Raw genomic sequence first — 16,711 nt, 5'->3', positions numbered from 1 at the left:
GTTTCATCCTTCAACTTTTAAAATTGTCTATTTAATCGCTATATTCTATGAGGTTTCTATTTTAAAATGTAGACATTAAATAGATGCAAACTTTAAAAATTAAAAATTAAAGGACCAAACTTATAATTTATCCCAACACAAAATAGCAATACTCAGGAAGACAGAAGACACACACACACACATATATATATATAAGCAATAACACAGACGTGATTTCCTTTTTCCATTTTATTAACTTGATATAATTTCATACTATTCAAAATTCAGCAAAGCGGCATCATGACAGGAAGGACTAGAATCACAACAGTGAAGAACAAAGAAAATGTACTTGGACAAGAACTTTTGAGACAGTTGTTGCTGGATAATGTTGAGAATTGCTTGTTCCCCAAACCAGAAAGTTCCAGGCAAGGAAATTGTTTTGGAAGGCTCCTCTTCCAGCTTCAAGAAAGACCAATGACCTTTCCGGTAACGGTGTCGAGATCGATGTCGTAAAAGCAAGGTCTTGTAGGAAGCCCCGGCATTGTACTCATGGTTCCTACCAAGGGGTAAATGAAGCCAGCACCAATGCTCGCCCTCACATCCCTTATCGGCAACTTGAATCCGGTTGGTGCTCCCTTTTCGGAAGCATTGTGTGAGAAGGAGTATTGCGTCTTCGCCATACAGATCGGTAGATTCGAAAATCCTTGCCTGCTGTACATTTCAATCTGTTTCTCAGCCTGTTGATTCAAACAATAACATTTTTCAGCTCCCTATCAGTATTTGTTACAAGTCTAGTCCATAAACTCTCTCACATAAACGGCCAATTGTATTTTTACCTGCGGTACATAATGCCAGTGAGACCAGCTCTTAGTAGATTTATTGTGGACTTCTTAAGTTTTTTTTTTTAACTATGTTCATAAATTCTTAAATCTTTTACTCTTTACCAAGATCAAAGCTGAGGAACCACTGCATGACAGTTTCCTTTGTTAGTAGTGACCAACAGTGGGTGGTTTTGTGAAGCTAAGAACACATGGCCTGATAAGCTCTTAGTTATTCAACCATCGTTTTACTTTTAACCACAATATATGAAAGCCTTGAATTGGGATTAACTCCAGAGTTTTTTCCCTTCCTTTGGGAGCCTATAACCTTGAACTTTTTCTTCATTTTCATATTATCAATGAAAAGTTTGTTTTTTGTTAAAAAAAAGGATTAACTCCCAGAGCACGATCGGATTTCAGTGAAAATAGAAGAACATGCAATTACCCATTTGAACCTAAAACTTAGAACAGTAGTTGACAGGCTAACAATGTTGCTTTCTTAAATGATTTGATCTTTTATTTCTTTCTCAAAATAATGATGTTGATCTTTGACCATGAGAAGCAAATCCAATATGGTGGTCCTGAAAAGGCTTCTTCTTGGGATCCTATTATTGAGAAGATCAAAAGGAAGTTTCAAGGGTGGAAGGAAGTTTTTGTTTCTCAAATGGGAGCGGCTCACCTAGATCCAAGCTTCCCTGACAAGCCTCCGTCCTACTTTATGCCCACGTTTAAAATGCCATAGAAAGTTGTGGAAGCCGTGGAAAGAATCACTGAGGAATTTTAATCAAGGTATTGCTTCGAAAAGTTCGGCCTCGCATCTTTGTCAGCTGGAAGGCTCGGGCATCGGAAATTTGCAACAGAAAAATATAGCTCTTCTTGCTAAATCCCCGTGGCGTTTTGCTCAGGAAAAATCAGCTCTATGGAGGAAAGTGATAAAAGGCCAAATATGAATCTTCTCCTTTGGATTTGTGGACCAATGCTCAAGCTGTCAAAAATATCAGAAGATCGCTAGTCTCCTCTGGATGCAACATCAAGGCCTGGCCTGAGTACTTTGTTTTGGGAGGATAGATGGCTGTTTTAGAGAGGAATCACAGACTTTTTTGTAGGAAAAGATGGAGATTTTTTGTGTCCATTTCTTTTTGTTGGTGTAGGTTTGGTAGAGCTTTTTGTGATTATTCTCTAAATGATATTTTCGCAGAGGGCTTTCTTGTAACCTCTTTTGCTTCAGGGTTTGGATTTTCTCCCCACCGAGTAGTGCATTTCATTGATCTATGAAATAGTGTTTTTCATTGTTTAAAATTAAAAAATTAAAAAATAAATAAATAAGCCAACATGAGGTTGATGAGTTGAACAATCCCAAGACTATTTATGCCACTTTATCATTATCCTATTCTAGCTAGAATTATTGATTGTGATCCAATAAAAAAAGCTTCGACATATTAAAGAAGGAATTTGGAATTTGAATTTGAAGGAAGCACAGGGACGAAAATATCAGATTCATACTCAGAAAATTAAAATGATGCTGAAAATGAAAAATCCAATCTCCATGGAAATAGGAGTAACGATCATTAAGGATCAATAGACCACGACGAAATTTTTGAGATCAATGAGTTCTGGACAAAATAATAGTTGCCGTTATAAGCAGATTTCAGTCAAAAGATTTTATGGCTATAATGGTCATGGATAGAGATTTTCTTGTGTCAAACAAAATCAGGCATGGAGTAAATGATACTAATCAAGAAACAACTCTCTTATCTATGACTTCTCATATAGAAGAAAAACCATGTGGATCTTTTCAGCCAAAATGACAAATCTATAAGGTGACTCATTTTAGATAAGGTTAATGCGAATTGAAAAAAATCTTCGTCATAGATATAGCATAGAACTCACCTGTTCCGAGTACTCCACCGCACTGGCTCCGTAGGACTTGGCTATTGCTTCTATTTTGTCTTTAATACTTACATCCAGTGAATATAAGAATTTCAATGGCTGTGTTACATTCTCACATGCTTTTTGAACTGCAATCCCAAGGTCGACCTGGAAAATCAAAAATTGTGATAAATTTTAATGTCCAATCAAAGAAAGATGATCGTTTTCATTCAAGACACCATCACTTTTCCATTAGCTAGCTCACATTGAAATATATATCCTATGTGTTCATTGACTCTTGGGAACGTCACCTATGAAAAGAAAATTTTTAAGGACTTGGATATGAAAATGTCTTATACCAACCATCATGGGATGGCTCAAGTAGTTAATGAGGGCCAATGTAAATAGCAAAAGACTTGAAGGGAATGAGTTCAAACCATGGTGGCCATCTACCTAGGATTTAATATCCTACGAGTTTCCTTGTCAACCAAATGTAGTAGGGTCAGACGGTTGACCCGTGAATAGTCGAGGTGCGCGTAAGCTGGCCCGGACACACGGATATCAAAAAAAAAACAAAAACAAAAACAAAATGTATAAAATCAAGCTGAACTTTAGGGATTACTTTCCTTGTATTACTATGTAATATATTCCTTGTAGAATTAGATTATACCTAATTTCTAGTCTCTTGATTGAATATACTCTTGTATATATTGCACTCTATTGTATTGAGAATAATAAGAAAAACGTTCTCATAAAGCTTCATGGTATCAGAACTTTGAGAAATAAATCCTATTTTTTCAAAACCCTAGCCGTCAGGAAATAAACCCTAGTTTTACAAACCCTAACCATCATCAGATCCACCTCCGGCGAACTCTTCACGGCAGATCTGTCGCCGTCGATCCTCTCCGTCGCGACGTCCATTCGCAAAGAGAACTCTCATCCCGGCGGCCTTCATCGTGAGCATAACCCTCATCCCGATTGCCTAATGCTCACATCACACGTTCCAAAATCTTTTTGGGGTGAAGCTGTTCTCACTGCTACGTATCTCATAAACCGATTGCCTTCTCGTATTCTCAAATTCAACACACCCTTGCAAAGCTTACTTATGATCTATCCTACATCCCATCTGGTCTCTCCCTTGCCATTAAAAATATTTGGGTGTACTTCATTCGTTCATGTATATCCTCAGCATCGTAGTAAACTTGATGCGAGATCCACAAAATGTGTCTTTCTTGGATACTCACCGAATCAGAAAGGATACAAATGTTATCATCTTCCATCTCAAAAATTCTTTCATACAATAGATGTCACATTTTTTGAAAATCAACCATATTATCCCAATTCTGTAATTTAGGGGAGCATCATGATCTTGAATCACAAAATTAGGATTGCACTCCTAATTTCCTGCAGTGACTTTAAATCCATCCTCTGAAAGTTCTCCTGTACCCTCACTTGTACCTCCTTCTGAGCCAACTTTCTTATCTACCTCTGAGCTAGACCTGCAAGTTTATTCGCGAAGAGCGAGACAACCTGAGAGGACTGAGATACAACCTACACAAGTTCAGCAAAGCCAAGCTCTAAACCAAAATCTCAGTGTCCCTAAAATAGCACACGAGATATCAGAAGATGATAGACCCATTGCTGTAAGGAAAGGTGTTCGCTCATGTACTCAACATCCCATACAGTATCACTTATCTTACACTAATCTGTCGTCATGTTTCATGACTTCACTAGATCAGATACAAACTCCCAACACAGTTCAAGAAGCTCTACAGAGACCTGAATGGAAGGTTGCCACTCTAGAAGAACTACAGGCTCTAGAGAAAAATGGGACGTGGATACATACGGACTTACCCCCAGGTAAACGCACAGTTGGATGTAAATGGATTTTTTCGACCAAACACAAACCAAATGGTAGTATAGAGCGATTCAAACCTCGCCTTGTGGCTAAAGGATTCACACAAGCGTATGGGATTGACTATCAGGAAACGTTTGCTCCAGTTGTCAAGCTGAATACTATTTGGGTACTTCTCTCTATTGCAACAAATCTAGATTGGCCCTTGTTTCAACTAGATGTAAATAATGCATTTTTAAATGGCGATTTAGTAGAGGAAGTGTACATGGACATACCTCTTGGATTTGAGAATGGGTATACTAGAGGAAAGGTATGTAAACTCAAGAAGTCTCTCTATGGACTAAAACAGTCACATCAGGCTTGGTTTGGAAATTTACAACTGTGTTGAAATAAGATGGCTATACTTAGTGTCAATCCGACCATACCCTCTTCATCAAGCATTTCTCACCAAGTAAGATCACTGTTTTAATAGTATATGTTGATGATATAATTCTCATAGGAAATGTTTCCTAGGAAATTATTCGACTGAAGCAACTTCTCTCAAAGAAATTTGAGATCAAAGACTTGGGACACCTAAGGTATTTCCTAGGAATGGAAGTCGCAAGATCTAGTAAAGGGGTTTTTGTTACTCAACGAAAGTACACCCTTGATCTCCGAAGAGAAACCGGGATGAGTGGCTGCAAACCAGCAGATACACCTATGGATGCAAACTCAAAACTTGGAGTTAATCTCGAAGATGAACCAGTTGATCGAGGCAGATATCAACATCTAGTTAGGAAACTTATATACTTAACTCATACGCGACCAGACATTAGCTTTGTGGTTAGTGTGGTAAGTCAATTTCTGAACAAACCTTCAAAGGAATATATGGAAGCTGTGTATAGAATATTGAGATATCTCAAGCACGATCCTGGGAAGGGACTTATGTTCAAAAAGACCACAAACCGAGCACTTAAAGTTTACACTAATGCAGATTGGGCCGAATCTCCGATTGATCGGAAGTCAACATCAGGATATTGTTCCTATGTATGGGGAAACTTAGTAACGTGGCGCAGTAAGAAACAACAGGTTGTAGCTCGAAGCAGTGCCGAAGCTGAGTTTCAGTCATTAGCCCATGGGATTTGTGAAGGAATTTGGTTAAAAAGTCTTCTCACTGAGCTCAAGATCAAGACTAAAGGTACTATGGAGGTACTATGTGATAATCAATCTGTCATAGCCATTGCAAGAAATCCAATACATCATGACCGGATGAAACACGTTGAAATAGATCATCACTTCATCAGTGAGAAGATTGAGACACACTATGAATCTAAGATATGTGTCTTCTCAACAACAGGCAGCTGATATATTAACTAAGGCATTGCATCAAACCAGTCTTAGTAGATTGATTTCGAAACTTGGAATGACGAGCATATATCATCCATCTTGAGGGGGAGTGTATAAAATCAAGCTAAAATTTAGGGATTACTTTCCTTGTATACCATGTAATATATTCCTTGTAGAATTAGATTATACCTAATTTCTAGTCTCTTGATTGAATATACTCTTGTATATATTGCACTCTATTGTATTGAGAATAATAAGAAAAACTTTCTCATAAAGCTTAAGAAATGTCGATACCATTTGAAATAGATTTTCTTATTCTTTTACCTTTTCCTATAGGATTTGGTCACTTGAAAAGCATAGACACGTATTCATGAATACGCCATGAACACGACAAATGTCATTTTCTAAAAACTCAAGACATGTAGACAATATTCACATTTGAAATAGTGTAATCGTAAGGATGTACTATACGACACACAAGATGAAGAAACTAATAACATATTTAAAAAACTGGTAAGCTATTGTGTCATATATATAAAGCTTAAGTTAAGTTACAAGTTTAGTCAATAAACTTTCAAGATTATGTCAAATAGATCCCTACACTTTAAAATAATAGGTCAGCTTCTAAACTTTCAATTTTGAATCTGTACCAAACTTTAGAAGTATCAAATAGGCCTTGAGATTTTAAATTTGTGTATAATAAGTCATATTAGACATTTTCATAAATCTAGAGATCTATTAGATGCAAAATTGAAATGTCAGGATCCTATTAGATTCAAAATTCAATTTTGTGTCAAATAGGTTCGAGATTTTAAAAGAAAATATAAGATAGGTTGAGAACCTATTAGATACTTTGAAAATTCAATGACGTATTAAGCACTTTGAAAGTTCAGTGAATTATTAGATAAAATTGAAAATTTAAGAACCAATTAGACACTTTTCAATGTTCAGGGACTAAACTTATAATTTAATCTAAAGCTTAATTTAATCTAAAGCTTACTAATTATCGAGATTGAGTGGCTTACTGCTCCTTTTCCACCATGAGCATGATGGGTACAAATAACGGCATCATATGCCCCCGCAGCCAACGCAGCGTTCCGAACCGCATTCATTTCTGCTTCGGTATCTGTGGTGAATTTGTTCACAGCAACGACTACATTCACACCATAAGCCTTTGTGTTTGCAATATGCCTGGCCAAATTAACACAGCCAGCTTCAACAAGACCCACATTTTCATTTAAATAGGCATGGTCAAGAGGTCTCCCTGCAACAACTTCTGGCCCACCCCCATGCATTTTCAATGCCCTTATCGTCGCCACAATTACAGCACATTGAGGAGTTAAACCGCTATAGCGACATTTTATGTTCATAAATTTCTCAGCGCCAATATCAGCCCCAAAACCTGCTTCTGTGACTACAAACCCACCCTGTCCTACCAGCTTCAGGGCAATCTTATCAGCCACTATAGAGGAATTACCATGAGCAATATTTGCAAAAGGACCGGCGTGAACAAGAACAGGAGTTCCCTCGAGAGTCTGCATTAATGTCGGGTTAATGGCATCCTTCATCAGCACGGTCAAAGCACCACCTACACCGAGATCATCAGCAGTTATAGGGTCACCAGCCTTGCTATTTCCAATAACCATTTTTCCTAGCCTCTCTCTCATATCAGCCAGGGATGTTGTAAGGGCCAAAACTGCCATTATTTCACTGGCAACTGAAATATCAAATGCAGTTTCTCTCACCATCCCTTTCTCATCCGGACCCTGGCCGATAGAAATTTTCCTTAAGAACCGGTCATTTACATCCATGACTCGCCTCCAGGTAATAGAATTTGGATCAATATCAAGCCTGGCAAACTTTTTAACTTCTTCTGGCGTAAGATCTTCTGGTTTTGTCTTGGCAATGTCAAGCTTCTTCAAACGTCGTAACATGATACCGCTAAAGCTCCGTTTTCCTTCTTTGTTTGGCGGGCAGAGCCGATTAAAGAGAGCCTTATCTGACTGAGATGCCTCATGGAAAATCCGGGTATCAATAGCAGCTGCTAAGAGATTGTTTGCAGCTGTTATTGCATGAATATCTCCAGTTAGGTGAAGATTAAATTCATCCATTGGAATCACTTGACTGTAACCACCTCCGGCTGCACCGCCCTTGATTCCAAATGTTGGTCCCTGTGACGGCTGGCGGAGGCAGGTAACCACCTGAAACCAACCTAGACAGGTGAATCGGGCTGTACATGTAGATCCCAAGTATAATTATGTTCAGTATTGATTGAACTAGCAAAATTCTTTAATTTACACATCAATAAAGCAAAAAACACTAAAAGTGATGTAACAATCATTTTAAAAACCTTAGTTCATATAACATAAATGAATGGATTAGGCATATAACATGATCAGTGATCTAAGGTCCTTTACTTGCTGAAAATCGCTTTTGAAGATAATTGGAATGAGCAAAAAGAATAAAATATGCAGCAATATGAATAATATTCTTTTTATTGTGTTAACTAACATTGTATTGGAATCGGAATCAAAACAGGTTGTATCACTAAATCAAGAACTGTTCTTGATTTTGGGTTGAGAATGACAATAAAAGAGGCATCTAATGATTAAGGTAAATATTAGAAATGGGAATGGAGAGTAATAATTTTCATTCCTTGTTCATTCTTGTCGAGTAAAATGGCTAATGGATCTATACGGTACATGCCCATAAAAAATAAACTATCTTCTAAAATGCAAACTATCAACAGACGATTGAAGAATATTTGTCAATTACTTTTACGCATAAATAAAAATTCATACTTGCATATAAATGGCCACAAAACTGAGTTGTAAGAAAATATGCAAATATGTATTGAAAACATGACATTCTTCTTGACTTTAAGATTCTGCTTTGAACCAAAGTCTTCCAAAACAATAAACAAGATTTATTGCGGGAATGAGTTCAAAACTTTAAAGCAAAAAGCATAATGTTGCTTTTCAAAGTGGCCATTTCTTATCTCATTGCAAAATTTGCACTGTAATCTTAGACATAAAAACTACAGTATTCCATTTGAATCAAAGATGCAACTACTTCAAAAAGAAATCAAACATGCAATGCAATTATGAGAACTCAATCTAATAAGCAAAAAAAAGGAAAAATATGTGTTAATAGTACTTAATGTTTTAGTGTTTTTTCAATTTAATCCTTGTTATTTAAAAAGTTTAAATTAGGTGTCTTAACTCCTCCGCAGAATTTTTGCTAACTCACTAAGTACCATGTCATGCAAGTTTATCATGACACAATTTTAACATTCACGAATATTAAGGGTATAATTTTAAAATGTTAAAACATAAGGGACAATAGTAGAGGCTAAATTGGAAAAACACTCAAACATTAGGAACTAAAACACATATTTATACGAAAAGAAAATTACCTTTTTGTCAAGAAAAGCGCCAAGAGCTTGACAGAGACCAACAGTAGTAGTGGATTTGCCTTCCCCAAGAGGGGTAGGAGTAATCCCTCCAACCACCACATAATATCCATCCCCAGATCCCTTAAGCTCATCAAGTGCAGACAACAAGACCTGCAAACCAAACCCCAACACAATCAGGTCGGGAAGGATGAGAGCAATTGCCCCTTAGTTTAGCTTAGATTCAAAATCTTAAGTAGAAAATTTAAGATCTAGAATTTCCTCTAACTTGTCATTTTTAGAACTAAAACATTATACTCAAGGTAATATTCTGTTCCTCCTAAAAATTCTGGCTCTTCTCCTCCTGGATGAATTCACAAACAATTACTGCCTCACATTACCAAATACCCATATCAGTCCACCAAACAGCAAACAATTCCAATTCAACTTCATGCAACTCTTTCCTGTACATTCCTATAGAAAGTAAAAAGTCAATGATATCCCCGTACTTCCATTTTTCCACCACCCAATCAATCCACCAAACAGCAAACAATTCCAATTCAACTTCATGCAACTCTTTCCTGTACATTCCTATAGAAAGTAAAAAGTCAATGATATCCCCGTACTTCCATTTTTCCACCACCCAATCAAGAAAACCCCAGAAACAAACAGCAAACACTTCCAATTCAACTTTATGCAAATCTTTCCCATACATTCCAATAGAAAGTAAAAAGTCAATGATCTTCTCCTCATACTTCCATTTTTCCACCCAATCAAGAACAACCCAGAAACAGATTCACTAAAAAAACTCAGGATCCTAAAAGGAAAATGGCAATCCAGAAAAGGGAAACAAGCGATGTGAATCAGAATCAACCTTGGCCTTGTATTTGCCATAAAGATCGTAGTGGGTGGGGCTGAGATTGAGGTCTTTGGCGATCTCAGCGATGTGCAGAGGCTCCACTGAATTGGCAATGACTATATCCGCAGGCACTGGAGACTCCACCTGAAGTTTCCTCACAGTCTTAGATGAACTCATTTTGCAAAATCAGAGCAAAATCCCAAAAACCCAGAACAGAAATTGGCTCCCCTCCAATCCCCTGTATTTGCCTTCTTGGAACAGACGCTAGTGATTTATCTCACTATGGAATGGATCAGATTTGTCACTGTCGAGCTCTTCCCCGTAATAAAAAGACATTGTAAGTTTTTTTGAGGGGGGGGATTAAAATACTATTGATGGGTGAGTGACAGTTTGAATCTAAAAAATCTTTTTGCAAGAGAGAACACATTTTTTTGGAGTGTAGCTGCAAATTTTGTTGACGAACCATAGAAGTGAGGGCCTGTGAGTTGTTGCTATCGGACGCTGTGGTGTGGACGGTAGTGGCAGAAGTGGGAAATGACAGCCGTTGGATGATGGGGTTGAGGTGATGGACGGTGGATGATGGATGTTTGGACGGATTATAACGTGTGCCTCATTAGCAGAAGATCCTTGCCCTCCCTCATGCATTAAAAACTAGATTTTATTTTTTATGAAAATAAATAAAAAGTGGAGATGCGGGGTATCGATCCCCGTACCTCTCGCATGCTAAGCGAGCGCTCTACCATCTGAGCTATATCCCCATTTGATATAACTTAATTGGTAAGTTAAATAAAACTATATAGTATTACTTAACTTTTTGAAATTTAAATTATTTTGATTTATGAAATTTAAAAAGTGTTCCGTTTTAATCGTTAGACTCTAAAATGGTTTATTTTAGTTCTTGAATTTTTAAATCATATTTTTAGTACAACGTGTCGTCGAAATAAGAATTTAAACTCACGACTTTCTGTTGGAAATAAATGTCAATAAACTATGTTCAGGTTACGACGAAAATAATCATCATGACATTTGCTACAAATTCAATCACACAAGCCATATTGGATAACCATTTCACTTTTTTCTATTTTTAAAATTAAGTGAGAAACATTATTTTTTACTAATGTGTTTTTTATGTGTTTCTTTGTTTTGTTATATAGTTTTTTAAACATTTTCAAAATATAAGTCAAATTTAAAAATAATAATAATAATAATAATGGTTTTCAATATTTTAAAGAGATATGAAAAACTAACTAATAAAATAGTAAAAAACGACCGTAATTTTTAAACACTAAAAACAAAATGGTTATCAAACGACGCCTCAATATTTGTCTCATCCAACTTACGTAACATATTAATATAAGTCTCAAAGTTCAGTGATGAAAATGAACATTTTGAAATTAATATCTATGGGTATCCCAATTAACTTAGGCACGTTACATCAGTTACATGAGTTACATCACTAAATCACTATACCGGTACCAAAATTAGTTGTCTAAAAACTCATAAAATATTAAATTTGATTAGGGGTGGCAAAATTTGGACACTCATTTTAATAAATAGCCAATAGTATCATATACTGCACAAATGACCAAATCAATTATTGAGAATTCTAAAAATTGGATCATTTTCCAAACTCTGTCACTCCCTCATTTGGAACCACCTAACACATTTTAAGAATTTGAATCAACTCTCTCCTCCAACATTTAAGGAATTTTATAGATTTAGAAATATATTTTCACCAAATAAAAATTTGGACTCTTTTAGAGATTGTCTAGTTTTTTTATAAAATATATCTCAAACTCTCCCTCAATAGATTTAGAAATATATTTTCACGAAAAGAAAGTTTCACATTTATTGTTATTCAGGGATGGTGTAAACAAGTTGGTTATTATTACGCTACATGACATGAGTTCTAACGATTCTATCAAATGAGTTGGGAGCGATTATTGCATCGTTGTATGTTTTTTAGATACCAACATTGGTCACAAGAGTGCAACTCCAATGCAGACTTATGTATATACCGACATTGATCCTATAAATCGAAGTGCGACGCAAGTGCAATCCATTGTGGATACTCTTATTGACTCCATATATGGAAGTACGACATCAGTACGACACAAATGCATTCCATTATCGATACTCATATTGATAGTGCAGGTAGATACAAACATTGACCCCATAAATGGGGGTGGGACATTAGTTCAGACTACACCTCACCATAAATGCAATGAGCTTAAAGTGATATGATTCACATTCACGGTTGTCCATCGAACTTTGCAATGGAAAAAATCATGCTTTTTTAAGCAATGCACAATTGAATAAGGCAATTTACTCAATAACCTTAAAAGATAATTTTTAATTGAAATCCAGGTATCGTATATATATTTATTGATACTTTAGTTTTGTTCTATACGTGTAACATTATATTACTGTATATTTATTTATTGATACTTTAATTTTGCTGTATACGTGTATATTTACCAAACATTATCATGCACGGACATATACAAGCATGAGTTTATTTATGAGTTTGTCCGCAATAATGGAAACACTGAAAACATAAGTTAGAGGGAAAATAGAAAAAACCCTTAAAATTGCAAGGTTAGATACCCAATAATTATATTTACCCTCCCACTTATAAATTTTGAAGTTTAGATTTTAACAAAATTTTAACAATTCTTTATATATCTACCCTCAAAAATTGATTTCAAAATATAGATAATCAATTTTAAAATTAGATTTTAATTGTTTAAATTTTATTTTTCATTATTTGATTTGTTACTGTTGATTCCTATTGTTCTTGTTATTGGTACAAATAAATTTTTAAAATCAAGCACATATACCTAATTTGTTACAGGGATATATTTGTCTTAAAACAAATTTCATTTAACCGTTTATGCAATATTTGATTATTAGGCTTATTATTTTTCATAGTATACATTTGTTTATCCAACTTCGACCAATCTGAACTTTACGAATTGGGCTTTTCAAGCCCATTTCATTCGGCCCAAGCCCGTTATTGGCTGCGGAAACTATACATGGCCCATGAGCTTATCATTTTTTATTTTTATTTTTTTGACATCATCAGCTTATCATTTAGGGCATCATATGTAAGAGAATTTGGAGTGAATGACCAAATCCACCTCTAATAAATCCATTGTTAACATTAATTAGTTCAATTTTTATTTCTCTATATTTAGACAACACATAGCTTAAATTTTAATTAATTTATTGTATACAAAAAGTTAAAGTTTTTATTTTATTGAATGTCAAAATGTTACTACATCAATTAATCTCATACTTTCAACTTGAAATTAGATAATTACAAATTTTTTAGTTGAGTTTAAAATATTTTTATTTTAATACAACAAAGTGGAAATTGATTAAGGACAGAATGCGAATTTCAGATTCTTTCTTGCGTTTCTCGTTCTGAACGTGCCAAACTCTTAAGGGAGACTTAAGATTACGAAGCTCGGAGTTTAGAGAAAAGCCAGCCCATCCATAAGATTGATCATTGGCTAAGGTCGATTCAAGTAGCCCAATGCAATCCCTGTTGTGAAGCCATGAGTTAAAAAATCTGAATGGACAAGGACCCCACTGAAAGTCTCCTGCCTCCATAATGATCGTAAAATGATCTGAAGTAGTCCTTTCACCCCTGGATACTTTGGAATTTGAGAAAATGTCCTCCCATCCATTGGAAACTAAGAATCTGTCAAGCAATGAATGAGTAGAATCCACGCCTGTCTTTGACCAGAGGGATTTCGACCAATTCTAGCTCACTGATCAAATTGTTGAACTTCTTAAAAACTAGATTTTATTTTTATTTTTTAAAAACTAAATAAAAACTAGATTTTATTTTTTATGAAAATAAATAAAAAGTGGAGATGCGGGGTATCGATCCCCGTACCTCTCGCATGCTAAGCGAGCGCTCTACCATCTGAGCTATATCCCCATTTGATATAACTTAATTGGTAAGTTAAATAAAACTATATAGTATTACTTAACTTTTTGAAATTTAAATTATTTTGATTTATGAAATTTAAAAAGTGTTCCGTTTTAATCGTTAGACTCTAAAATGGTTTATTTTAGTTCTTGAATTTTTAAATCATATTTTTAGTACAACGTGTCGTCGAAATAAGAATTTAAACTCACGACTTTCTGTTGGAAATAAATGTCAATAAACTATGTTCAGGTTACGACGAAAATAATCATCATGACATTTGCTACAAATTCAATCACACAAGCCATATTGGATAACCATTTCACTTTTTTCTATTTTTAAAATTAAGTGAGAAACATTATTTTTTACTAATGTGTTTTTTATGTGTTTCTTTGTTTTGTTATATAGTTTTTTAAACATTTTCAAAATATAAGTCAAATTTAAAAATAATAATAATAATAATAATGGTTTTCAATATTTTAAAGAGATATGAAAAACTAACTAATAAAATAGTAAAAAACGACCGTAATTTTTAAACGCTAAAAACAAAATGGTTATCAAACGACGCCTCAATATTTGTCTCATCCAACTTACGTAACATATTAATATAAGTCTCAAAGTTCAGTGATGAAAATGAACATTTTGAAATTAATATCTATGGGTATCCCAATTAACTTAGGCACGTTACATCAGTTACATGAGTTACATCACTAAATCACTATACCGGTACCAAAATTAGTTGTCTAAAAACTCATAAAATATTAAATTTGATTAGGGGTGGCAAAATTTGGACACTCATTTTAATAAATAGCCAATAGTATCATATACTGCACAAATGACCAAATCAATTATTGAGAATTCTAAAAATTGGATCATTTTCCAAACTCTGTCACTCCCTCATTTGGAACCACCTAACACATTTTAAGAATTTGAATCAACTCTCTCCTCCAACATTTAAGGAATTTTATAGATTTAGAAATATATTTTCACCAAATAAAAATTTGGACTCTTTTAGAGATTGTCTAGTTTTTTTATAAAATATATCTCAAACTCTCCCTCAATAGATTTAGAAATATATTTTCACGAAAAGAAAGTTTCACATTTATTGTTATTCAGGGATGGTGTAAACAAGTTGGTTATTATTACGCTACATGACATGAGTTCTAACGATTCTATCAAATGAGTTGGGAGCGATTATTGCATCGTTGTATGTTTTTTAGATACCAACATTGGTCACAAGAGTGCAACTCCAATGCAGACTTATGTATATACCGACATTGATCCTATAAATCGAAGTGCGACGCAAGTGCAATCCATTGTGGATACTCTTATTGACTCCATATATGGAAGTACGACATCAGTACGACACAAATGCATTCCATTATCGATACTCATATTGATAGTGCAGGTAGATACAAACATTGACCCCATAAATGGGGGTGGGACATTAGTTCAGACTACACCTCACCATAAATGCAATGAGCTTAAAGTGATATGATTCACATTCACGGTTGTCCATCGAACTTTGCAATGGAAAAAATCATGCTTTTTTAAGCAATGCACAATTGAATAAGGCAATTTACTCAATAACCTTAAAAGATAATTTTTAATTGAAATCCAGGTATCGTATATATATTTATTGATACTTTAGTTTTGTTCTATACGTGTAACATTATATTACTGTATATTTATTTATTGATACTTTAATTTTGCTGTATACGTGTATATTTACCAAACATTATCATGCACGGACATATACAAGCATGAGTTTATTTATGAGTTTGTCCGCAATAATGGAAACACTGAAAACATAAGTTAGAGGGAAAATAGAAAAAACCCTTAAAATTGCAAGGTTAGATACCCAATAATTATATTTACCCTCCCACTTATAAATTTTGAAGTTTAGATTTTAACAAAATTTTAACAATTCTTTATATATCTACCCTCAAAAATTGATTTCAAAATATAGATAATCAATTTTAAAATTAGATTTTAATTGTTTAAATTTTATTTTTCATTATTTGATTTGTTACTGTTGATTCCTATTGTTCTTGTTATTGGTACAAATAAATTTTTAAAATCAAGCACATATACCTAATTTGTTACAGGGATATATTTGTCTTAAAACAAATTTCATTTAACCGTTTATGCAATATTTGATTATTAGGCTTATTATTTTTCATAGTATACATTTGTTTATCCAACTTCGACCAATCTGAACTTTACGAATTGGGCTTTTCAAGCCCATTTCATTCGGCCCAAGCCCGTTATTGGCTGCGGAAACTATACATGGCCCATGAGCTTATCATTTTTTATTTTTATTTTTTTGACATCATCAGCTTATCATTTAGGGCATCATATGTAAGAGAATTTGGAGTGAATGACCAAATCCACCTCTAATAAATCCATTGTTAACATTAATTAGTTCAATTTTTATTTCTCTATATTTAGACAACACATAGCTTAAATTTTAATTAATTTATTGTATACAAAAAGTTAAAGTTTTTATTTTATTGAATGTCAAAATGTTACTACATCAATTAATCTCATACTTTCAACTTGAAATTAGATAATTACAAATTTTTTAGTTGAGTTTAAAATATTTTTATTTTAATACAACAAAGTGGAGATTGGAGATTGAACCTCCAACCTCTAGAATAAGTTATGCTTTTGACGA

General features: G+C 34.3%; 1 protein-coding gene and 2 non-coding genes across 4 annotated transcripts; all 3 read right to left on the bottom strand.

The window, feature by feature from the left end:
* Positions 1–190: 190 nt before the first annotated feature.
* THFS (10-formyltetrahydrofolate synthetase) lies at positions 191–10,480 on the bottom strand. 2 transcript variants are annotated; one of them, XM_022301657.2, is made up of 5 exons: positions 10,113–10,469; positions 9,263–9,412; positions 6,873–8,048; positions 2,688–2,834; positions 191–716 (listed from the first exon to the last, which is right to left on the bottom strand). In XM_022301657.2, exons 1-5 carry the CDS (start codon positions 10,272–10,274, stop codon positions 441–443), a joined length of 1,911 nt encoding a protein of 636 aa, XP_022157349.1. In that variant the 5' UTR covers positions 10,275–10,469; the 3' UTR covers positions 191–440. The 2 variants fall into 2 exon arrangements, 1 of the variants encoding a protein (XP_022157349.1); XR_015791671.1 differs by having other exon boundaries at positions 579–716; positions 6,848–8,048; positions 10,113–10,480.
* Positions 10,481–10,782: 302 nt separating this feature from the next.
* On the bottom strand, positions 10,783–10,855 carry TRNAA-AGC (transfer RNA alanine (anticodon AGC)). Its single transcript has one exon. It is a non-coding gene; the product is annotated as a tRNA-Ala (tRNA).
* A 3,118-nt stretch (positions 10,856–13,973) lies between these two features.
* On the bottom strand, positions 13,974–14,046 carry TRNAA-AGC (transfer RNA alanine (anticodon AGC)). Its single transcript has one exon. It is a non-coding gene; the product is annotated as a tRNA-Ala (tRNA).
* Between the last annotated feature and the right edge of the window lie 2,665 nt (positions 14,047–16,711).

The sequence above is a fragment of the Momordica charantia genome, assembly GCF_013281855.1.
Source record: "Momordica charantia cultivar OHB3-1 chromosome 6 unlocalized genomic scaffold, Mcharantia_2.0 BLBB01000006.1, whole genome shotgun sequence".
Taxonomy (NCBI): domain Eukaryota; kingdom Viridiplantae; phylum Streptophyta; class Magnoliopsida; order Cucurbitales; family Cucurbitaceae; genus Momordica; species Momordica charantia.
Note: the sequence above shows the minus strand (reverse complement) of the source record. Positions and strands in the feature narration are given on the sequence as shown.